A 24,787-nucleotide genomic window follows, 5' to 3' on the forward strand; every position below is an offset into this window, starting at 1 on the left:
GTCAGGCTCTGAGGAATTATCCACCCTTATTTGCTTTAAGACAGTAAGCACTTCCTCTTCCTTAATCTGTATCGGTTCCATGACATCACTGCTTGATTTCTTTATTTCTCTTGACTCTGTGCCCATTTCCTGAGTGACCTGAGTGATTGATGATAAAAACATTTAAGATCTTTCCCATCTCTTTTGGCTCCATACAAAGCCAATCACTCTGATCTTCAAGGACACAATCTTTTTCCCTTACGATCCTTTTGCTCTTAATATACCTAAATAAACTCTGAGGATTTTCCTTTACGTTGTCTGCCAAAACAACCTCATGCCTCCTTTCAGCCTTCCTGGTTACTTTCTTGAGGATTTTCTTGCATTTTTAAAAACTTTACAAGTATCTCATTTGTTCCATGTTGCCTATATATGTTATATACATCTCTCTTCTTCCAAACCACATCCCCAAAATTCTGCCAAAACCAAGGTTCCAAATGCCTTCTAACTTTATCTTTCACCCTGACAGGAACATACAGACTCTGTACTCTCATATTTCACCTTTGAAGTCCTTCACTTACTTTGCACATCCTTGCCCGAAAACAACATCCCAATCGACCCATTTTCGATCCTTCCTCATTTCTTCACAATTAGCCTTTCTCCAGTATAGAATCTCAACCCAAGGCCCAGACCTATCCTTCTACATAATTAAACTGAAACTAATGGCATTATGGTCACTGGACCCAAAATGTTCCCCCACACATACTCCTGTCACCAGTCTTGCCTTGTTCCCTCATAGGATATCCAGTATTGCGTCCTCTTTCATTGGTACCTCCATATAGTGATTTAGAAAACTTTCTGGAACACATTTGACAACATCCAAGCCATCCAGCCCTTTTACAGTATGGAATTCCTAATCAATAAGTGGAATATTAAAATCCCCTTCTATCACAACTTTATGTTTCCTGGAGCTGTCTGCTATCTCTCTACAGATTTGCTCCTCCAATTCTCGCAGACTATGGGTGATTTATAATACAATCCCATAAGTGTGGTCATACATTTCCTGTATGTATATATATAAAACACACATGCATACATACACATGCATGCTCGTATATATACACATGTGCACACACACACACACACACGTGCACACACACACACACACATGCACATACACTTGTATATACACATGCACATGCACACACACACAAGCATACACACACATGCACACTCATATATACACACACACATGCATGTATGCTTGTATACACATGTGCGCGCACACACACACACACACACACACACACACACACACACACACACACACACACACACACACACACACACACACACACACACACACACACACACACACACAGAGTGCTGGATTGGGGTTTGACTGATATTCCAATCTCCATGTGATGAAGAGGACAAGTCCTGACATTGCTCAATGTGCTGGGTTTCACTCTAAAGCACACACTATGTGGATTTTCTGAATTTAAAATGGGATGAAGCATTTTATCCATCAGCCCTTTGTCATTTGGTCATGACATCTTTAAAAAAATATGTAGACATAAAGCATAGTAACAGGCCATTTCAGCTCACGCCCAAATGCACCCAATTAACCTACACCCCTAGTATCTTTTGAACAGTGGAAGGAAACCTTAGCACCCTGGGAAAACCCAACACGACCCGGGGAAAACGTGCAAACTCCTTACATCCAGCATGGGATTTGAGCCCAGGTTCCGGTCACTGGCGCTGTGACAGCGTTGCACAAACTGCTACACCAACCTGAATCTGAATCCATAAATTCCAATGATTCTCCTGCATTCATGATATTCACAGTTTAAACACTTGTTGATCAACAACCAATAAATTCAACTTAGCACCTTAAGATACCAGAGCTGATGTGATACAGTGGGCTGATCATAAAATGCTGAGAGCCGAATGGGAGAAAGGCATGATATTGAAATAGGATTATCTATGTACCCTATTCTGCAGCTGGTCAGGGGGAGGTCGATGTAACCTGTTCCACCTGTGCTAGGATATTCAGGATCTTACAGAAGATGAAATAAAAATCGGATGAAAAGTGTCGAGGATGTAAGACAGACAAAGAGGGAAAGTGAGGCAACAAAGAGAAAGGGAAGCAGAGAGGGAAAGACAGAAAAAAAATTAAAAGAAAAGAACAATCAGAGATAAGAAATAAAAATAAAAACGAGTGATGGAGATAAAATGTGAGAAATTAAGAGAGAGAGAAAGTAGGAATTTATAACGAGCGGAGTAGATAGAGGGGAGCAGACGAGCATTGTTTACTTGGATTTTCAGAAGGCGTTTGATAAAATGCTGCCTAAGAGACCTAAAAGATAAGGATGCATGGAGTTAGGGTGAAGCATTAGCACGGAGAGAGAATCAGGATCAGAATCAATCTATTGTCATGAAGTTCAGGGTTTGCAGCGGAGTCACAGGAGCAAACATTCACAGTAGAACCATCTTACATTTACTATATAAACAATTACAATAATGGAGCACAAAAAGGAAGGCAGTATCGCTGGTTCATTGATTATTCAGGAATCTAGTGGTAGCAGGGAAGAAGCTGTCCTTGTCTTTAGGCTCCTGTACACCCCCCCCCCCCCACCAAGGATAGCTACTGGTGAGCCTTCTTCGTGACTGCATCAACATGGAGGCTCCAGGACAGATCCTCAGAGATGTTGGCACCTGGGTATTTGAAATTCTTGACCCTCTCCACTACTGAGCCCTGGATGAGGACAGGGTCATGTTCCCCTGACTTCCTCCTAAAGTCCACAATCATCTCCTTGGCTTTGCTGACGGAAGGTTGTTGATGTAACACCATTCAATGAGCTAATCTCTCTCCCTCCTTTACGCTTCCTCGTTGCTGTTTGTGATTCTGCCGACAACTGTCGTGCCATCGGCAAATTTATAGACTTGGAATTGTGTCTGGCCACACAGACATGGTTGTATAAAGAGTAGAACACAGCAACCTTGAGAGATCTCTGTATTTGGATCTCAAGGTCCCTCTGTTCTTCCATGCTCTTAAGAATGCTACCATTAACCATGTACTGTGCTCTCAAGTTTGACCTTCCAAAATGCATCACCTCACACTTACCCGGATAGATCTCCAGCTGCCACTTTTCTGCCTAATTCTGCATCCTATCTATATCCTGTTGCAACCTCCAACAATCTTCAACACTATCCACAATTCCTCCAACTTTTGTATCACCCACATATTTATTGACCCATCCCTCTACTTCCTCGTGTAGGTCATTTATAAAAATCTCAAGGAGCATGGATCTCAGAACCGATCCCTGCGAAACTCCACTTGTCACTTTGTATCCACTACCACTCTCTGCTTTCTGCAGGCAGGCTAATTCTGAATCCACACATGGATCACATGCTTCATGACTTTCTGAATGAGTCTACCATGGGGGACCTTGTCTGGTGCCTTACTAAAATCCATGTCCACCACATCTATTTCTTTTGTTACCTCCTCAAAAAAACTCAATTAGGCTCATGAGGCACGACCTTCCCTTCACAAAGCCATGCTGACTATCCTTGAGAAGAGTGGACTTCTCTAAATGCTCATAAACCCTGTCCTTAAGAATCCTCTCCGATAGTTGGCCCACCACTGATGTAAGCCTCACTGGTCTATAATTTTTTAAAACTGTTTTAAACAAGAGGACCACATCTTTCAATTTTTCATTGCCAATGTCCAGGCAATATCTTCCCTCACTTCAGCTAGTAACCTGGGTATATCTCATCTGTTCTCACGTACATATCAATCTTAATGTTTGAAAGAAAATCCAGCACTTCTTTATGAATCACAATATGGTCCAGCATGTAAAGTTGTTCTAATCAAACCTTACTCTGGTAAGGCCCCTTTTCTCTGGTGAATATATTCACATAGGACCTCCCCAACCTCCTCCACCTCCTGGCACGTTGCCTCCTTTATCCTTTAGCAGCCCTACTTTCACTCTTGTTATTCTTCATGTATGCATAGAATGCTTCAGGGTCTTCCCTAATCCTACTTGCCAAGGCCTTTGCATGCCCCCTTTCTAACTCTACTAAATGCTTTTTTAAGTTCCTTCCTTGTTGCCATATATTTCTTATGGCCCCTTCCTGATTTTTGCGTCCTTCTTCCCCTTAACCGACTCCTTCACCTGTTTTGATAACCACGGGTACCTTTTCCTCCCATCTTTTCCTCATCTCAGTGGGACAAACCTATCCAGAACCCTGTGCAAGTGGTCCCTCAAAATCCTCCAGATTCCTTCCGTGCACCTTCCCGAGAACAATTTATCCATTTTCTCTCCCGAGTCCCTGCCTCATCCTGTTATAATGTGCCCAAATAATTAAGACTGTTTTTATCCTTGTCCATAACTATGCCAAAGCTCATATTTGTGGTCACGAGCAACAAAGTGTTCCACCACCAAGAGGGGTGCCACTTGACTAGATTCATTACCCAGTCATGACCTCTCCTCTTGTCAGCTGTCCCATCCTATTTCTTCACTGGAATGTACCTTAGCTAAGATTTATGTAATAGCTTGTGAAATATCTGATCAATTGCTAAATAACCACCCTACTCTTTTTTCCCAATGAAACATCCTTAAACTAGCTCTCCCATTGCAAAGCATCTTCACTTTCCATCAACCAATTGACCAATTTTTCTAGGGAAGATTCCCTTCCTCTGATTGTAACATTGGCAAAGTTCAAATCACTGGGTCACCTTGCTTTCTGCTCATCATGTCAGCCAAGTTGCCTCCGCAGCCAGAAGCAGGTGAGGCAGGATCACAGGGAACGTGGGGCAAGGTACTGAGCCAAAAACTGCTGCTTAGTGACAAAATAGAATGGTGGTACAGGTACCTAACCTTTTATCCAGCAACCTCCAAAAACCAACACTTTTTTCGGTAGATGACATTACACATAAGTAACATTAATTTTCCAAAATAAATTCTCCATTTTTAGAGGGAGGCTCCCCCCCCACCCCCTATCAAGTTCCTTTCATCCCCGCTTCTCTCAACTTCGGTGGAAAGGTGACTCTCGGTGCCCAGCATCTAGCAGGAGAGAAGTAGGCGGTGGCTCCCTACCCATAATGCCCTACACAGATGGAACCACTCTGGTGCTAGCAGAATGGTTCCAGCTGCATGGGGGATTATGGGTAATGAAGAGGGCCATTGCTCCCTCATTGAGCCATTGCTGTGACCTGGTGCGGTGGTCTGTAAACTCAGGCCTCGGCAGTTGGGGGAGGGGGTGCAATGGGCAATCGGTACTGTAAGGGTGTGCGTGAAGGATGACCTGATGAGCTGGGGGATCACCTGAAAGTCACTGGCGCTCACTCCTCCTCCAGCTTTGCACCTCATGTCCACCGCTCTGCCCTGCTTGGCCACCGGCTTGGACCAGCCAATGCTAGCCACCTTTCTGGCCGGGCCACCCTGTCATCCCCCAACTGATGTGCTGGTCGAGAGCCTCCTGTACAGTGCATGTTCAGTCCCCACCCCGTGCTCAGCCTGGGTTAGGGTGCAAAATATTCTGGAACCAGCCCTGAGAGAGAAGAAGGGGGTGGGGTGGGTGTATGGGTGAGGGAGAAGGACAGTGGGGACTAGGAGCGAGGCATTTGCTAAAAGGGACCGAAATCCAGAAAACTCCAAACAGCAGCAGGTGTCTGGTCCTGCCGATCCCAGATAAAAGGTTAGTCATCTACCAATGAGGCAGCAAACCTCATTGTTAAATGAATCTCAGCATGTTTCAGTTTTTAAACCACTAGTTTAGTGCTCGAGATACCTCTTTCTTATAAAGAACACATCTTCCCTAACTGGTCCATTGCTTGATAATAAAGAACACATCTGCCCTAACTGGTCCATTCATTGATAATAAAGAACACATCTGGCCTAACTGGTCCATTGCTTGATAATAAAGAACACATCTGCCCTAACTGGTCCATTCCTTGATAATAAAGAACACATCTGCCCTAACTGGTCCATTCCTTGATAATAAAGAACACATCTGCCCTAACTAGTCCATTCCTTGATAATAAAGAACACATCTGCCCTAACTGGTCCATTGCTTGATAATAAAGAACACATCTACCCTAACTAGTCCATTCCTTGATAATAAAGAACACATCTGCCCTAACTGGTCCATTGCTTGATAATAAAGAACACATCTGCCCTAACTAGTCTATTCCTTGATAATAAAGAACACATCTGCCCTAACTGGTCCATTGCTTGATAATAAAGAACACATCTGCCCTAACTAGTCCATTCCTTGATAATAAAGAACACATCTGCCCTAACTGGTCCATTGCTTGATAATAAAGAACACATCTGCCTTAACTGGTCCATTCCTTGATAATAAAGAACACATCTGCCCTAACTGGTCCATTGCTTGATAATAAAGAACACATCTGCCCTAACTGGTCCATTCCTTGATAATTTCCTTGGATGATACATGTCTTATTTTGTGTCATATCGATGGATGTTTTTACTTTGGTTTGCAATATATTTTATAAACCCTCCAAAATGACTGTTTCAGCAGAAATCAAGTAAGTCTTCAAAGAAGAAGGGCCTTGAAACCAGCAGCAATTTAGAACTAAACACACTTTATAACACCCAAAGCCTCTAATCAGCACCTCTTGTCTATAGGAGTAACTAACCCCAGAAATAAACACGATAACATAAATTGCAGCCAACAAACAGGCCAGGACAGAAAATTCACACTTCCTTCCTTCATTGGAAGTGGCTATATCAATACACTTAACAATCATCTTCCCCCATCAACTTTTTCTCTGCATATTCCCATCCACTTCCCTCAGTTTCTACCACCAATTTGCATTGTGGACAATTTTTAATGATCAATTAATCCATGCATACATACAATACATAGAATACATACATGCGCACGGTTTGAGAGATTAAATGACCATTAAAAATTGTCCTCGTGCATACATACATGCAATCACACATCATTGTAGCAGGCCATCAAGCCCACGAACCCTTGCCACCCAAATACTGTACCCCAATTCACCTGCAACTCCCAACCATTTTAAACTGTGGAAGGAAACTGGAGCATGTGGAGGAAAGACATGCAGGCACAAGGAGAATGTACAAACTCCTTACAGACAGCACCTGAAGTAAGTGTGGGCTGCTGGCACTATTACAGAGCTGTGCTAACCGTTATTTGGATGTGGGAAGACATTAGAGCCTACACTGACAGCATGTGAATTCAGAATCGAAACCAAGTCTCTGCACTGTCCTCATCTACATGGATTAATAGAGATGGAGGGGGGTTGGAGGAAGGAGAGAGATTGAGAGGAGAAATGGAAAAACAAGGGAGGAGAGAGGGGGAGTTGAAATAATTGCTCCCTCCATCTCTTTGGATATCAGCATTCTGGAACTGCTTAAAGCATTGACTGTAAGTCTTTTCTCAAACTGACCTCTACACACCTCAACACAGCCATTTTGGTGAAAATGTTTCCCAGGTTCTCCAAGTTCCATGATGACTATGTAAGAATGAAGTATTTGAAAGGAGGCCCCGGTTTACTGTTTCATTCAAAATGGACTCCTCTAATAGTGCAGCTCTTCCCAGAGCATCAGGCTGCAAGTCGCTGGAGAGGCAGTTCTGACAGTATCAAGAGTTTGTGTCTTTAAAGCATAAGGCACAGTTAAGTAGATGGTCACTGCCTTTTAGCCAAAGTAGAGGACAAGAGTCAGGGTAGGTGGAAGCTAGAAGTTGGGAGGAAGCAATCACTGTACTGGGAGTTATCTATAGGCCCCCAAATAGCCCTCGGAACTCTAAGGAACAGATACACAGGCAGAGTTTGGAAGGGTGCAGAAATTACAGGGTTGTTTTTATGGAAAATTTCAACTTCCCAAATATTGACAGAGATGGATGGGGCAGAATTTGACAGGTGTGTACAGGAAGGATTCTTGACACAATATGTGATCAGCTGATCATGTATGAATGCTCGAGGAGGCCACACTGTATCTAGTACTGCGTAATGAGCCTGGTGTTACGTCGCAGACCAGCAGTATTGGAAATTCACCAAGGCAGTGTCATATATGTTTTAAAACATATTTATTAGCTATCACATATCAAATCAAATCAAAACCAATGTGCATGGGTGTGTGTGTGTGTGGGTGTGTGTGCAGGTGAGTATGTTTAGGTGTGTGTGGGTGTGGGTGCAGGTGAGTATGTTTAGGTGTGTGTGGGTGTGGGTGTGTGTGTGTGTGTGGAAAATCATTCTCAAATTTCAGTCTTAGAAATCCTGTGTTGAATCGCAGACTTTTAAACTGATGCACAGAAGTAATCACGAAGGAGATGGGAGAAATTGAGAGACATGACTTCCGAAAACTCACAAATCCTCGTCATTTTTTCCAGAGAAATAACCTTTCATACAAATGATTGTCACAACTCCTCTTTTCCTTGCGTCTGGGTGTGTGTGTAGGTGTGTGTGTATGTCAGTGTGTGTAGGTGTGTGTGTAGGAGTGGGTGTGGGTGTGTGTATTGGTGTGTGTGGGTGTAGGCATGTGTATGCATAGGAGTGTGTGTGGGTGTGGGATAAGTGTGTATGCGTGTGGGTGTGTTTGAGTGTGGGTATGTATGAGTGTGGGTGTATGTGTGTGTCTGTAGGTGAGTGTGTTTAGGTGGGTGTGTGGGTGTGGGTGTGGGTGGTGTGTGGGTGTGTGTGTGTGTACGGGTGTGTGTAGGTGTGTGTATGTCAGTGTGTGTAGGTGTGGGTGTGTAGGAGTGGTTGTATATGGGTATGTGTGTAGGTGTGTGTATGTGTGTGCTTGTGTGTGGGTGTAGGGGTGTGGATGTGGGTGTGTGTATGAGTGTATGAGTGTGAGTGTGTGTGTATGTCAGTGTATGCAGGTGGGTGTGGATGTGTGTGTGTGTTGGGGTGTGAGTGTTTGGGTGTGTGTGTTGGGGTGTATTTATGTGTGTGTGATGGGGTGTGTGCCCCTAATATGAGTTATCGTTAAATCATATTCCTGTAGAATTAGGCTCCAGTTTAACAACTGTCTATTTTTGTTTACATTTTACTCAAGAACACGAAGGGATTCTAATCCATATACAAAACAAATGGTCCCTGAGTAGTGCGGATGTAAGCATCGAAATGTGCAAAGCCAGTACAAGGGATAATAATTCTTTTGATATTTATTGAATTTCTTGGATAAATAACCACTGGATGGTCAATATCATCACAACCATTCTTTATTTTTTTGAAAATGTTATTTGTAGTTTTACAGACTCAAACTATAATTGGTTTATATTGAGTCCTTATTTTCCTTCCTCCCTTCCTCCCCTCCAACTCCCACCCCAACATTAACAAAGAGGGACATGGATCAGTTACTAAAAATAATATTGCAAATACATTAAAAAAAGGGGTGCCGACCAGGCCTCTAAATGATCTCCTCATTCTCAACATTCCAGGACTTTTGTGAGCCTGTTGTTTGGACCTATGTTCGCTATTTTCTTTTGAGAGAGGCTTTGGGAGAGTTAATCAAACTTGCACTTCAATGTGTTGCAGGTGTGGCTGCTACACCTTAATGAACGTGTCCCATCTCTCTCTCACATTACAGGTAATTTTCACCAGGGGAGCACAGCTCTGCAACTCCATGTTCCACCATATTGTGCTTAGCTGAGAGTCAGATTTCCAAATGACCGTTATGCATTTTCTGGCCTCCACCAAGGCAACTTTTACAAATTGAATTTGGTGTTTGGACAACTTTGGACTCATGTCCATAATATTCCCCAAAAGGAACCATGCTGGATCCTGTGGGTACTCCATCCCTGTTATTTAATGTGCCCTAAGATGAGCCCCTCATGATGATGGACGTGAGCGCGACGGGGTGGTAGTCACTGTGGCAGGCTTCTTCAGCACAGGGATAATGTTGGCAGTTTTGAAGCAAAGCTGGGACCACGGCACTCCTTAAAGAGATGTTAAAGATCTCAGTGAGAACATCTACCAGATGAGCCGCACATCCCCCGAGTACTCTGCTGGGAATGTTATCCTGTCCTTACCTAACTCTCTCTTCACATCAGCCACTGCAAGTCACAGCACTTGGTCATTTGGAGGAGAGGTGGTTCTCACTGCCACGTCATTATTCACCTCAAACCGCGCACTCAAGTTGTTCTGTGCGCCTGGGAGGGAGGCATCACCTGCACTGCAGTCTTGTGGTTAGTGATATCTTGGATGTCCTTCCACATGCGTCGTGTGTCCTTGCTGTCCAGGAAGTGACTATGAATGTGCTGGGCATGTGGATGCTTTGCTTCCCTGATGGTCTTAGACAGCTTGGCTCTTGCGGTAGCTAGGGTTACCTTGTCAGGTATTCTAACTACGCAGCTGACTTCATTCACCTTTTACTCTATTTCATTCGGGTCTGAAAATTTAACCCTAAAGGGATTGGAATTTGTTGGGAACAGGATTAACACTATATCCTTGGTTTAAAAGTTCTCACGCTAGCCTTTTTATCATACCAGACTTTCATTTTACCTCAAGCCGTTTTCAAATTCTCTTGAGCTAGTTTACAGACTTACTGAAAATGATCTTTAAACTTTGAACCATAATCTAACAAAGTCAACTGCACATTCTTGTTAACCCATTTTTTCTTCAACAATACTAAAGGTTCTCTAACTTGGTGTCCAAACACCAGCTCGAAAAGGCTAAAGCCTGTGGATTCTTGTGCAGACTCTCTCACTGCAAACAAAAGCAAATGGACACCCTCATCCCAATCCTTCTCATTCTCAAAACAGTAGGTCCTCATCATCGTTTTGAGGCTCAAATGGATCCTCTCCAAGGCCCCTTGAGATTCTGGATGTTATACAGATGACGGGATTTGTTTAATTCCCAATTCATGAACTATCTGCTGATAGTCTGAGTTCCAGCATGAAATTACTTCCCTGGTCTGATTGCATCCTTCAGGCAAACTGACTAAAGTTTGCACTAAGTGCATTTGACACAGTTTTAGCTTTAATATGTCTAAATGTTACTTCTTCTGGAAACCTGGAGGCTGTACACATGACAGTTAACAAATACTGATTGCCAGCTTTTGTCTTGGGCAATGGGCCAATACTTTAGAAAACAGTTCATCAAAATCAGGAATGGGCTTTAAAGAAGCCACTGGTGGACCCTGATTGGGTTGACCCACAACCTGACAAATGTGGCAGGTCCACCAAAAGGTCTCAACATCTTTTCTTAAACTATGACAATAGAATCATTTCGTAATCCTTACACCAAGATGACCACCCAAGGGCATGCCATGGGCCCAGTTTATAATTTCATCCCTATAGCCTTTAGGAATTACAACCTGGTGAACAACTGCCCATTCCTCACTGGCAGGGATATCATTTCATCTCCATTTCCTAGAAATAATAGTTATCTAGCACTTTCTTAATTTCATCAGCAGAGAGAGCCTTTTCTCTCACATCAGTAAAATTGGGATCTCTGTTCTGCCGTGCGATAAAGTCTTTTCAAGATAATGACAAATCTTTACACTCAAGGTTTAACACCAGAACTCTTGTCCAGTAAATAAGGAGATAAAGGCTTTGACAGGTCATTACAACCTGAGTGTTGTGTTGTACTATCACAGATTCCAGTCCCTGTGAAATCAGTCTGCGCAGGACCGTCTGCGCTGGCAAGCTTTTTAGCCATAGCCTAAGTCACTGTTAAGGCTGGATATATATCAGAATCTGCCTTAGTCTCCTCAATGACTAGCTCAGCTGTCAACTGCACCACAGGGACAACTTAACCCTCTGCAAGGTCATCTCCTAATAACAATGAAACTCCTTCCACTGGTAAATTTGATCGGATCCCTATTGAAACAGGTCCATCAACTAATGCTGATTTCAACTCTATCCTGTGAAGAGGTATCAACTCCAGATCAACCCCTCTCCCCTAGACCAAATCAAATTTATTTCACCCCCAGAAGTCTCATCGCCAAACTCCAAAACACTGTCCAACATGAGTGACTGGGTGGCCCCAGTATCTCGAAGATTTTCACTGGCGCTTGTGATGACCCTTCTGAACTCAACCCTCTGTCACAAAATATTTGAATTCATCCCTAATGTTATGAGCAGGTCTGGAACATTTTTTGATTTCTGTTTTTCATCTGGCGCTGCCTTTTTTTTCTCAGCACAGAACAATTTGCTATCACATGAGCAGGTTTCTTACAATAGTGGCAAAGGGGACCTTGAGGGTTTTTCTTTTACTTACTTCCCTTCATCTTTCCCCCTAGCACTACTTCCTGATGTATTTTCTAACTTACTTAGATAGTCCATATTACCCTTTTGGAAGGTTGTACTTGATATAAATTTAACCTTGTGGATTAAAGCACATTCATCTGGTAATTTAGGAGATTCCTGCCAAGTTTCCACTCCCTTTTCATCTAGTTTTATGTCATTAGGAATGAACCTTTTAATTTACTCAACTAACATCAGCTCTCTCAGTCTGATGGGCACAATCAGTCAAAACACATTACTTTGTCATATCCAAAATCCATATAAGACTGGCTCACCAATTTCCCCAGATTTCTGAATTTCTTTCCTATAAGCTTCTGGAACCAAGCTTGCTTTACAGTCTTGTTTGGTTGTAAGGGCAAAGAAAGCCTGCTGACCCCGGCCTTTAATTGCGCTTTGTACATGAGGGGCCAGTGGTCTTGTAGCCACATTAAACTCTCAGAAACTTTCTTGAACTGCTGGAAGTATTTATCAATCTCAGCATCATCAAATGGAGGAATTAGCCTAACCTTCCTACTGGTCACAAACCTCTCACTAAGACCAGAAGGTGGAACTCTGTTTCTCATCTTCTCCCTCTCAAACTGCCTTTTCTTTTCTGCTTCCTTTGCCTCAAATCTACATTTTTCAAGGGATTTTCTCTTGGGAAACTGTTTTAACTCCTCCTCTCCAAACTTCCCCGCTGTTATTAGTTTTTAATATAATTCTCCGGATACTTGCCTTTTTCATAAATGGTTTTATCACAATATCCCAAACTCATCCTTTGTTGCCCTCTACAAACCCACTGAGGTTGGTGATTTCAAAAACTCATGCTGTTTCTCCCCACACACAAGCCTTTTAATTGGTTTTCAAAAAGGAATTAATCAATTAAATTGAAAATCAATTGATCAATAAGCTCCAGTTTTGGTCAGATCCTGGACAAGTCCCCAATTTGTTACATTGCATGGAAATTCACCAAGGTAGTGTTATATTTTTCTTTTAAAACATTATATTTGTTAATAATTACTAATAATATAACATTTTTTAGTTAAATCAAAACCAACTATGTGGAAATTTGTGTGTGTGTGTGTGTGTGAGAGAGAGAGAGAGAGAGAGAGAGAGAGAGAGAGAGAGAGAGAGAGAGAGAGAGAGAGAGAGAGAGAGAGAGAGAGAGAGAGAGAGAGAGAGAGAGAGAGAGAGCCAAACCATTACAGCTTGTGCATAATTCTGGAAAGTCATTCCAAAGTTCAGTGTTAGAAATGCAGACTTTTAAACTAATGCACAGAAGTAATCACGAAGGAGATGGGAGAGACTGAGTGACCTGACTGCCAAAAACTCACAAATCCTTTTCGCATTTCTTCTAGAGAAATATCCTTTCATGCAAATGGTTGTGACTTCCACGATGCTTCCAAAACCCACACATGGGTCAATTGAAATGACCATTACTTTGGTATTGATCCAATGCATCAATTCTCCTAATTCAAAAGCCCAGGTACAGGTCAATCTACGAGACCTTTCCTTTGGTTGTGGTGGGAATTCAATAATTCCCTTAATAGGGAGAATCAGACAAATTTTCCATTATCACACAGAGTCATTCCTGCTCTGTGCTTGATGAGATGACCGCTGGTCATTAAAGGCCTGTTCCTTCAATGTTCCACGCACAGAACTCTTGTCACCACCTGTGTCCCTGGAAAAAGCAACAAATGTCCTTTCTCCTCTCCAAAATATCGAATTTGGGTACAGCCTTTACTAGCTGATGCCACCCTGTCTCTCCAAAGCTGTGTATGGTTGCAGCCTGTACTAGCCCTTAAAGTAATATTCTCACTAAATGAAACAGGGGATTGCAATACTTGTCAGATGACATTCCTCTTGGTGGGGGAACATCAACTTCCTGAGCTTTAGCATAGTTATGGACAAGGATGGCAGCAGACAAAATGGTAAAGTATTTCACTGGGCAAGGGCAAATGATGAAGGGATGAGGCAGGAACTAGGGAGAGTAAATTGGGAACAGATATTCTTGGGAGAAAACATAGAAGTAATGTGGAGAATGTTTAGGGACCTCTTGTTTAGGGTTCTGATAGGTTTGTGCCACTGAGACAGGGAAAAGATAGTAGAAAAATGGAACCATGGTTGAACTTAAGAAAGTACTTAGGAGAGCTAAATGAATACTTTGCTTCAGTCTTTACAAGAGAAAAGGACCTATATAAAGGTGAGGTCAAAATAGAACAGTGTTGAGTTTAAGATAAAGAAAGTATTGGATCTTATTAAGTCATGAAAAATAATTAAGAGGAGGATTAATAATTCCGGATAACTGTGAAGTGATACATTTTGGAATATCAAACTGAAGGCAGAGTTCAGGATGTGTACGTGTGGAAGAGTGAGGAAGAACAGAGGGTCCTTGAGATCCAAATCATTAGATCTCTCGAAGTTGCTGTGCAGGTTGATAGGATAGTTAAGGAGGCCTGTAGCATGCTGTGCTTCATTCATGGGGGGATGTTGCAGCTCTATAAATCTCTGGCGAGACCACGCTTAGTGTATTGTGTTTGGTTCTGGTCACCTCATTACAGGAAGGATGTGGAAACTATGGAGAAGGTGCAGAGGAAATTTACCAGGATATTGCCTGGTTTGGAAAATAAGTCTCATGAGGCAAGGTTAGCAGAGCAGGGACCTTTCTCTTTTGAGCAAAGGAGGATATGAGACTATTTAATAGAGGTCTACAAGATTATGAGAGCCATAGATAAGGTGGACAGCCAGCACCTGTTTCCCATGGTAGAAATAGCAAATACTAGAGGACATTCTTACAAAATAAAGGGAGGAAAGTTTAGAGGAGTTTTTTTACATAGCATTGTAGATGCCTGGAATACATTCCCAGGGGTGGTGGTGGACATTTAAGAAATGCTTTGACAGTCATATGGATGAAACAAAAGTAGAGGGTTATGAGGAAGGGAAGGTTAGATTATTTTCTTTTGTATATATATATAGGCCAGCACAACATCATGGGCCAAAGGGCCTGTGCTGTGCTGTAATGTGGAGTAAAACATGAAATTCTGCATGCACAATGATTGAAGTTAACATGCAATGCTGGAGAAACTCAGCCTTGTGTTTTTTTTCTGTGCTGTAATATTCTGTGTTCTACGTACATGGACAGAGGGTGCCCAATCCAATCTGCTGGAGGCACTCAACAGGTAAAGCGGGTGATAAAGAATGGTTAACACCTGGAGCTGATATTCTTCATCAGGACTTGTAGATCAGAATTTATAAGAAGTCCTGATTGAGAGTTTTGGCTCTTGACCCTTTTTCTCCCAGTTTTGCTGCTCAACTTCCTCCAGCAGATTGCGTTTGGCTTCAGATTTCAGCATTTCCTCTGCATCCAAGGTTACTGGAATATGGGCCAAATGTACAAGCAGGATTGGCATAAATTGGGACTTTGGCTGGCATGGCCAAGTTAGTCTACAGTTTGTGTCCAAACTGGGAACTCTATCTATTCATCGTATGTTTGAAATCAGCTCATAAAGTTCCCCAATTTTTCAATTGATAAAATTTAATCGAAGAGCAGATGGAAACTGGAATAATTTTATCCATTCTCCTCCCCCTCCCCCCAATCCACCCCATCCCAAAACCTGCCATTTCCTTTGCGTGGAGTAGATTATTTCGAAGAGGACAAAACCCAGGATGCAAGAGTTCCAGTCAGAGGTCTTCATGATCATAGGTGGGTGCACAAAGGATGAGAAGTTTGTGGCAGAGGTGACCTGCTTGGACCCTCTCCGCAGAAGTCGTCTGGAGGTGGCCAAGCTGCCAATCACGGAACAGGAGATGGAAAGCGAGAACAAAAAATGGGTGGAGTTTGCCTGTATCACTTTCCGCAATGAAGTCTACATCTCAGGTGAGCTGCAGGCTCAGAGATATTTAAACCATTGCCAGCCGCAAACAATCTTTACCCACTTATTTACTTACCAACTATCAAGGTGCAATGCAGAGTACCATCAGCTTTCTACTTCAGTTAATCAGAAGTCCCATGAATCTCAGGGCAGCTGCAGTGTTGGATTGTATCTAATTTTTGGTTTTGTTCTGAGCCCATTATATGGCCCCTGCCTGTTCCTCCCTCCTCTCCTCTCCTCCCCTCTCCCCCACTCCACCTTTTCATTCAGGTACCTGCTTGTTTTTATTCATTCCTGATGAAGGGCTCAGGCCCAAAACATTGGTTACACTTTACTTCTTATAGATACTGCGTGGGCTGCTGAGTTTCTCCACCACATTGGTGTGTTGCATTCCACCCCAGCATCTGCAGACTTTCTTGTTTAACTCTGTGTTATGCATCTGTTTTGTTTTAAAATATCTACAAGATTAATGAAAAGTTAAATGAAATGTGACCCTCACTGCTTAATCCGAGGAGGTCTTCAGCAAGGCAGTAACTACTGTGGATCCTGTCATGTATGTAACGCTGGAGGAGGGGGCAGGCTGTCATCTTGGGTGGATCCATTGCTTGTGAATAGTCGTCTTGATCAGGTTCAGAAGCAGACTGATGAGCAGGTCCCCAGTCTGGCCTATACTACTTGTACTTGGAACTCAAGGAACAGTCCCTTCAAGTACTGAAACAGGGCTGCAACCCTATGTACCTGGAAATGGCAAACACCCAGGTTCTAGATGTAAAAGGTAGGACTATGCTGAGAACACTTTCCCTCCCACCCACATTTATGACCAGCTGGCAGACTAGGTCATCAGTGTGCATCCAGAGAGCAGATGAGCATAAGGAGATGGAGAAGGTGCTTGCATGGTAAGTGGCTGCACTGTGTGGAATGGCATGGAGGGCATTTCTGAGAGGTATCTTGAGTGGAGCAGGCTGATGAGCAATTCTAACCCGAGGGAGGTCAGCTTGACTGGAGTTGCCCAATACCCAAGCTCCCTTAACGCTCATAGTGATGTAGTGCCAGAGGCTTCAGCTATGCCCCTAGGGGATACCCTTTGGCCTGTTTCCACATTGCTGATCCTGATGTGGTTGAAATGGAGTGCAGAGAAAGCTTGATTTTGTATCTGACTTATGCTGCATTTGAGTTGTGTATTTGTTTGGAACCTTGTATGAGAAGCCTTACTTTATTCCTTCTCCATGGCACACCTGTCCTGTAAGAGTTCAGCATACAGAGACTTTTCTATCATCTCATGTCTGACTTGAGAGTACAGAAGCCTTAGTGTCCAGGGTCTTTGGCATCGATAGATTTTACCAGGCAGGCAGCTGCATTGGACTGGGTCATTTAATTGACTTGATCAAACCATCTTCATTTTCTCCTCTCATTCCTGACCAGGAATATTTGGACATATTAAGGAAAATGTGCTGAATTGCCTCCATCTCAGTCATCAGGAAATATGGAAATTTACAAAACACGAGTATCCTCAAAGCTAATAAACTGGAAAATTCCAGACAAAATGTTGCACAGGCACAAATGCCCAAAAATAATACGTTCACACAAATTGGTTCATTGCCAAGTTGATTTTCAAACAGTTCAGTGTTGATAAAAATTGTAAACTGCATCCTTGGAGGAAATGAAGATATAAAGAGGACATTTGCTGGAGCTAATTTTGGAATGAATTTGTGCTGCTTTTCAATGGAGCTCTTCATGGTGCTATTGATTCCCTCAGATTTCCAGAACTAGTTTCTTTCCTACCTGCCTTGCCAATGGGCAATGATTCTCACTTGGAACAAATGAACCAGCCACTCAGCCCCTCGACCATATTCTGTCACATTGTGGCTGATCCTTACTTCAGCATTGATATCATCGACCTTGTTTGCCTAACAAAATGTTTCCATTATAGTCTTAAACTTTTCAACTATCCTGCAGTCAACTTCCTTTTGGGTGAGAGGGAAGCTCCATATGTCCACTTCCCTTTAAGCCAAAGAGTGCTACCTGATTTCCCTGTTTTTACAGAATACAGTATTATTTTAAGATCATGTTCTCCTGTCCTACATCCCCTTCAGAAGAACTAATGTTGATAAGAGTTGTAGATACTGTAAATGTAAATTAAAACAGAAAAAATGTTGGAAATACTCATCAGGTCAAGACACATCTTTGGGAAGAGAAATTGTGTTTTTTTTATTGATGTGAAACCTTCCACTTCTCTTTGGCCCAATGATAATTTCCAGCAGCTCTTTAACATTTTGATGTGTGCAACATATTGAGATGCGTGTGGGAGACTAATTGGCATATTTCTATGGGATTTACCAGGTGGTAAAGAAACACAGCATGAGGTGTGGAAGTACAACGCCTCCTTGAATAAGTGGATTCAAGTTGAATATTTAAACACTGGTCGGTGGCGACACAAGATGGCGGTTCTGAACGGCAAGGTATATGCAGTTGGAGGTTTTGATGGCAGTACACGACTCAACAGTGTGGAAGCTTATGACCCATTTCACAACTGCTGGACTGAGGTATCTATCAAGGGGAATATTAAACAATGGAATTATGCTCTTAGACAAAATTAAGCATTTTGTATACATATTTTCTTTACCTTTCACATTTTGCTTCTTGTGACAGTTTCTTGTTGACATCTCTCATATCTGCACGTCACATCCATTGAGAAAGAACATGTACGGTGACTATTAACCCTTTAGTACAGACTAAAGCACCTCACAACCAATAAGATATATTTTAACTGGTTTCTCATGAAACATAGGGAAATTGTACAGAGAGTCCTCCGTGGGCAGCTGGGGAAAACGATAGATGGTGAGACTGAGGCAGCTATCTGCAACAGCACTGTTGGTGCTTATTCAGGAGAACACATCCAGTGTTTTGTCCTCCTTTAGAAAGATATAGTTCCACTAGTTTATTTGGTCAATTCTTGGAATGAAGAAGCTGTCAAGTTATGAATGATTGAGCAGTTAGGAAGGGTATGGATCAGCATATTTGTGCATGGTTTTAAATCTCTGCATCTTACTTGTTTAACTTTTACGAAGGTTTTTGAAAGACATGGGATGTGGCCAAATGCAGGTAGAAGAGACTAGTCTAGAACATCCACTTGGCTTTCAAGGATGGAGGGGCTGACCATGCTGTATGGCTCTATGACACTCCATTAAAATATATGTTTGGATATTGTGACTAGGCTAAATCAGGTGGACTTGTCACAGTGGTTTGACTCAGAGATGAGAATGGAGAATTAAAATAACGATCTACAGGAGATAAATTAACACTTCATTTAGAGTGTGGAAACACGGTCTTTGGCCAATGTGCCCGCACTGGTCCCACCTGCCTGCGTTTTGCCCAGATCCATCTAAACCCATCATATCCAATAGCTCAGTGGTTAAAACACTGGTCTTGTAAAGCAGGAGTTGTGAGTTCGTTCCTCATTGTGATGGGCGTTGGACAAATCCGAGTTAGTTCCTCACCACGGGTGCTGGACAAACGCGAGTTTGTTCCTCACTGAGAGGGGCACTGGACAAAGTGGTGTCTCTCTGTCTTCCTTACGCTAGACAAAGTTAAAAAATTTCATGTATGTTACATTCTAAATGTAGTGATACGTGGCAATAATGGAACCTTTACCTTTGCCTGTCCAACTGCTTCCGAAACATTGTAATAGTACCTGCTTCATGCATCTCCTCCATACACCCACCACCCACTGTGTAGAAATGTTATCCCTCAGGCTTCTGTTAAATCTCTTGCCTCTCACCTTAAACCCAGGCCCCCTGGTTACCACTTCTTCTACTCTGGACAAAAAGACACTCTCACCTGATGATTTGGGCACCTCGATGAGATCACCCCTCATTCTCATGCTTTGCAAGGAGCCTGCTCTCCCTCCCCCTATAGCGTAAGCCTCTGAGTCCTGGCAACATCCTCACAAATCTCTACACCCGTTCCAGCCTGACAACATCTTTTCTTTAGCATGGAAACCATCCTCCAAGGGGGACCACACTAATGTCTTTACGACTGCAACATAATCTCCTAATTTCTGTATTTAATATTGCTTGATGAAATCCAAAGTGCCAAAAACCTTGATGCCACTTTTGAGGAAGCATGTACCTGTATTCCTCGATCCCTCTGCTCTACAACTCTCTCCAGATCCCTACTGTGTAAATTCTACCAATGTTAGAATTCCCAAATGGCAACACCTCACTTTTCTCTGTATTAAATTCCATCAGCTGCCCATTGGCTCAATCAATCAAGATCCTGCTGCGATCTTTGGCAGCTATCTTCACTATCCACAATACTAGGCCCTTTTGTGTCATCTGCAAACTTACCAATGTACCATGGTTTCATCTCAATCAGAAACATAGATGGTAAAGAGCAGGGGCCCAACCCAAAACCCTATGGCACATCACAGGCCTCCAGTCAAAGAAAACAACCTTTCCTCATCACCCTCTGCTTTCCATCGTACAGTGAATTTTTTATGCATTTTGCCATCTCATCTTGGATCCCATGTGATCTAACTTTCCCGACCAGCCCTACTGTGTGGAACTTTATCGAATGCCTTGCTGAAATTCTTCAATACAATATCTATAACTCTGCTGTCATCAACCCTCTTGGTCACATCCTCAAAAAAACTCCATCAGATTTATGAGACATGGCTCCCATTTAATAAAAACATGCTGACTATCCTTAAGTAAATGTATATCTTTTCCCTCAGAATTTTCTCCTATAACTGACCAACCACAGATGTTACACTTACTGACCTATAGTTCGTAAGCTTTTTCTTGCAGCCCTTGAATAAAGGCACAACATTTGCCATCCTCTGGTATAGAACCATAGAACATTACATTTTGTGCTGATCCATGTTTCTGCCTAGTCCCACTGACCTGCCCCCAGTCAATAGCAACCCCGCCCATCCATGTATCTGTATAAATTCATCTTAAATGTAAAAATTGAGCCTATATTCACCACTTCAGCTGGCAGCTCATTCCACACCCCCACCACTTTCTGTGTGAAGAAGTTCCCCCTCATGTTCCTCCTAACCTTTTCCACTTTCAGCCTTAACCCATGTGCTCCAGTTTTTAAAAAAATCTCACCCATCCACAGTGGAAAAAAGCCTATCTACATTTATTTTGTCTATCCCCCTCATAATTTGAAATCCCTCTATCAAATCTCCGCTCATTCTTCTATGCTCCGGGGAATAAAGTTCTCACCTGTTTAACCTTTCCCTGTAACACAGTACCTGAAGTCTAGGCAACATCCTCGTAAATCTTCTCTGCATTCTTTCAAACTTGTATCTTTCCTGTAGTTAGATGGCCAAAACTGCACACAGTACTCTAAATCTGACCTCATCAGTGTCTTATACAACTTTACCATAACATCCTAATTCCTGTACTCAGTACTTTGATTCATGAAGGCCAATATGCCAAAATCTCTCTTTACAACCCTATTCACCTGAGATGCCACTATAGGTGAATTATGTATCTGTATTCTGTTCTACCATACTCCTCAGTGCCCTACCATTCACCATGTACGTCCTTTCTTGGTTTGTCCTTCCAAAATGCAACACCTCACACTTGTCTGCATTAAATTCTATCTGCCATTTCTCAGTCCATTTTTCCAGCTGGTTTAGATCCCTCTGCAAGCTTTGAAAACCTTCCTCGCTGCCCACAATGCCACCAATTTTTGTGTCACCTGCAAAATTGCTGATCCAATTTACTACATTATTATTCAGATCATTGATATTGATGACAAACAACAATAGTCCCAGCACCGATCCCTGAGGCACACCACTCGTCATAGGGCCTAGTCTACGAAGCAATTGTCACCACCACTCTCTGGCTTCTCCCATGTAGCCACTATCGAATCCAGTTTACTACCTCACCATGAATACCTAACGTCTGAACCTTTCTAACTAACCACCCATGTCAAATGCCTTACTGAAGTCCATGCAGAAACATCCATAGCCTTTCCTTCATCAACTATCCTGGTAACCTCCTTGTAAAATTCTATATGATTGGTAAAACACAACCTATCACACACAAAGCAATGTTGATTATCCTTTATCAGACCTTGGCTATGCAAATACATGTATATTCGATCTGTTAGAACCTTTCCAATAATTTACCTACTACTGAGGTCAGGGTCTCCAGCCTATAAATTCCAGGGCTACTTTTGGAGCCTTTTTTTAACAATGGAACAACATGACCATGTGTTTCCTGCAGCTGTCTGCTGCCTCTATACAAATTTGTTCCTCCACTTCTCATTGACTATTGGGTTGTCTATGAGTGTGATGATACCTTCCCCATTCCTCAGCTCCACCCATATACACTTAGGAGATGAGCCCTCTGGCCTGTCTTACCTGAGCACAGCGGTGATATTTTCCTTGATGAACAATACCATTCCTCACCATTTCATCCCCCCCTACTGTATCATGTCTGAAGCAACAGAAGCCCAGAACATTGAGCCGCCAGTCTTGGTCACAATATCATAATTCCACGTGCCAATCCATGCTCTAAGCCTGTCTGCCTTTCCTACAATATTCTTTGCATTGAAATAGATGCACTTGAAAACATTTCCATCATGTACAACCTGTCGATTTTAAAGTTATAAGCAATTTTCAAGTGTTCTGGGACCTCATTGGAAAACAAATCCCATTCTGTTACTGTAACACAAAGAATATTTGTTTGAATGACATCTTCTGTGACATCAGGTCATTTCAAAGACTTTTATAGGAACAATGAGCAGCAAAACCCCTGGTATCCTGTGCTCAAGGGGATTGGTGGATGCCAGATAAGTGTATTTTCTGGTTGCTTGAGACTCACTCTTACAATGCCTAACTAATACACCTGTATTAAGGATAAACAATTTAAAAGACAAAATACTACCATGTACTTATACTGAACAAACTTCACTTGCATATAAATCTTAAAGCATTTTATTTTATTTTCACTCACATTCTATGAAAACATTTAACCGTCACTGTATCTGCAGGTTCCTCCCCTGCGCAGAGCTGCCCAAAAGATAAAAAATAACGTTATAGATCATTATCTCCCCCTGAGTTTACAGATAAAGCCTCTTTAAAAGACTCACCCCAACGGCGAGCGGCATCAACCAGCCCTTCATCCTGAGCAACACCATCGCTGTTTCACACAACTTTATTCAAACTGCTATGAGCAAAACCTGACCAAGGACCTCCGCTGGCTGGATATTCACTCCCATCTTCACTAAAGGTTTATGTGTTTCTACAAAGAACATTTACTTTTACAGTTTTAAACATACATATTTTTACCTTTATTTTCTTATTTATTTTTTAAAAATTATTTATTTTCCTCAAATTTTTTTTGCCAGTTGAGGCTACCGGTTGTTTGAATTCCAGAAACCAGGGGCTTATACTGCATCTTTTAATTGTTGACCCTGTTAAATTTAGGAATAGCAACCATCACGTGAGGCACAGCAAGATCCCTCATAAATGTCCAGAAAATATTTTTTTTAAGAGATGCTCATTGAAGTAGAAACATTAATCAAATTAAGTTCCTTACTCTGCCGTTAGTTTCACATCTTACAGATAAATGGTCAACTCTCACTCATGTGCTGTTCTGCCATGTCAAGATGGATTATACTATATCCCCAAAGAGTTAGACTTGAGCCAGGAAGTGAGCCAGGACAAATTCTATGTTCATTCCTCTCATCAATCTTTACAGCTTCATGGCTTATTACATAAAATTGGGGAAGTTAGCGGTTAGCGCAACACTGCTACAGCACCAGCAACCTGGGTATGAATCCAGCTCTGTCAGTCAAGAGTTGGCACACTCTCCCGTGTCAGTGGTGTGGGTTTTCCCTGGGTGGATGGGTTTCAACCCATCCTTCAAAACATACCGGGCGCTGTAGGTGTAATTGGGCAGCATGGGCTCATGGTTCGAGACGGCCTGTTACGAGGCTGTATGTCTAAATTTATATTTAAATTAAAATATAAATTAAAACCAAGATAAGTCCATCCAAACTTCCACCATTAAGTGCTCTTCTACATCATCTATTGAGCCTGACAGAAAGGCTAATAAAATTCAGAATCAGTGGCTCAGAGATTCAAACATTGTTTCATCGTGCACCTCAGTTTCATTCCTAATAACTTTCAATCTACTTCCTTCTTTGAGGTGTTAAATATCCACAAATCTATTCACTCCCTCTAAATTTGATGCACCAACCAATGTTACTGAGGAAGGTCGCATCCAAATCTTTAAAACACAAAAGTCTGCAGATGCTGTGATTGCAGTAAAACCACACTAAAATGCTGAAGGAACTCAGCTGGTCTTGTAGTGTCCAGAGGAGATAAATATAAATTTCTGATATTTTGGGCCTTCTTCAAGATATAAGCAAATGGCAGGAAATCTCAAAATAAAGACAGTGGGAGGAGTCCAGGCCAACAAAATTTGTTCATTGGATCTGATAAGGGGAGACATGGCAATTGATTTTGTCTGTGTGAAGGAAGAAAGGGAGAGACAGAGCTGGGGGAAGGTGAAGGGGGAAAAGTGGGGGTTATCCAGGTGGAATCTTCCAGGTGGAAGATGAGGTGTTGTTCCTCCAGTTTGTGGGTGGGTCTCAGTCTGCCCGTGTGCGAGACTTCCATCCCAGACCCTCATATCTTTCTTCAAACAGCGTGACTTTTCCTCCACCATCCTACCCATGTGATC

The 24,787-nt window shown here is 42.3% G+C and overlaps 1 protein-coding gene across 3 annotated transcripts in view; it reads left to right on the forward strand.

The window, feature by feature from the left end:
• Positions 1-24,787, forward strand: part of klhl6 (kelch-like family member 6) — a 72,878-nt gene that overhangs the window by 43,911 nt on the left and 4,180 nt on the right. For all 3 annotated transcript variants that reach the window (XM_069899318.1, XM_069899320.1, XM_069899319.1), the window contains 2 exons: positions 15,850-16,087; positions 18,423-18,625. In XM_069899318.1, coding sequence (XP_069755419.1) covers positions 15,850-16,087; positions 18,423-18,625 — 441 coding nt within the window. The remainder of the gene's footprint in view (positions 1-15,849; positions 16,088-18,422; positions 18,626-24,787) is intronic.

The sequence above is a fragment of the Narcine bancroftii genome, chromosome 9 (assembly GCF_036971445.1).
Source record: "Narcine bancroftii isolate sNarBan1 chromosome 9, sNarBan1.hap1, whole genome shotgun sequence".
NCBI lineage: Eukaryota > Metazoa > Chordata > Chondrichthyes > Torpediniformes > Narcinidae > Narcine > Narcine bancroftii.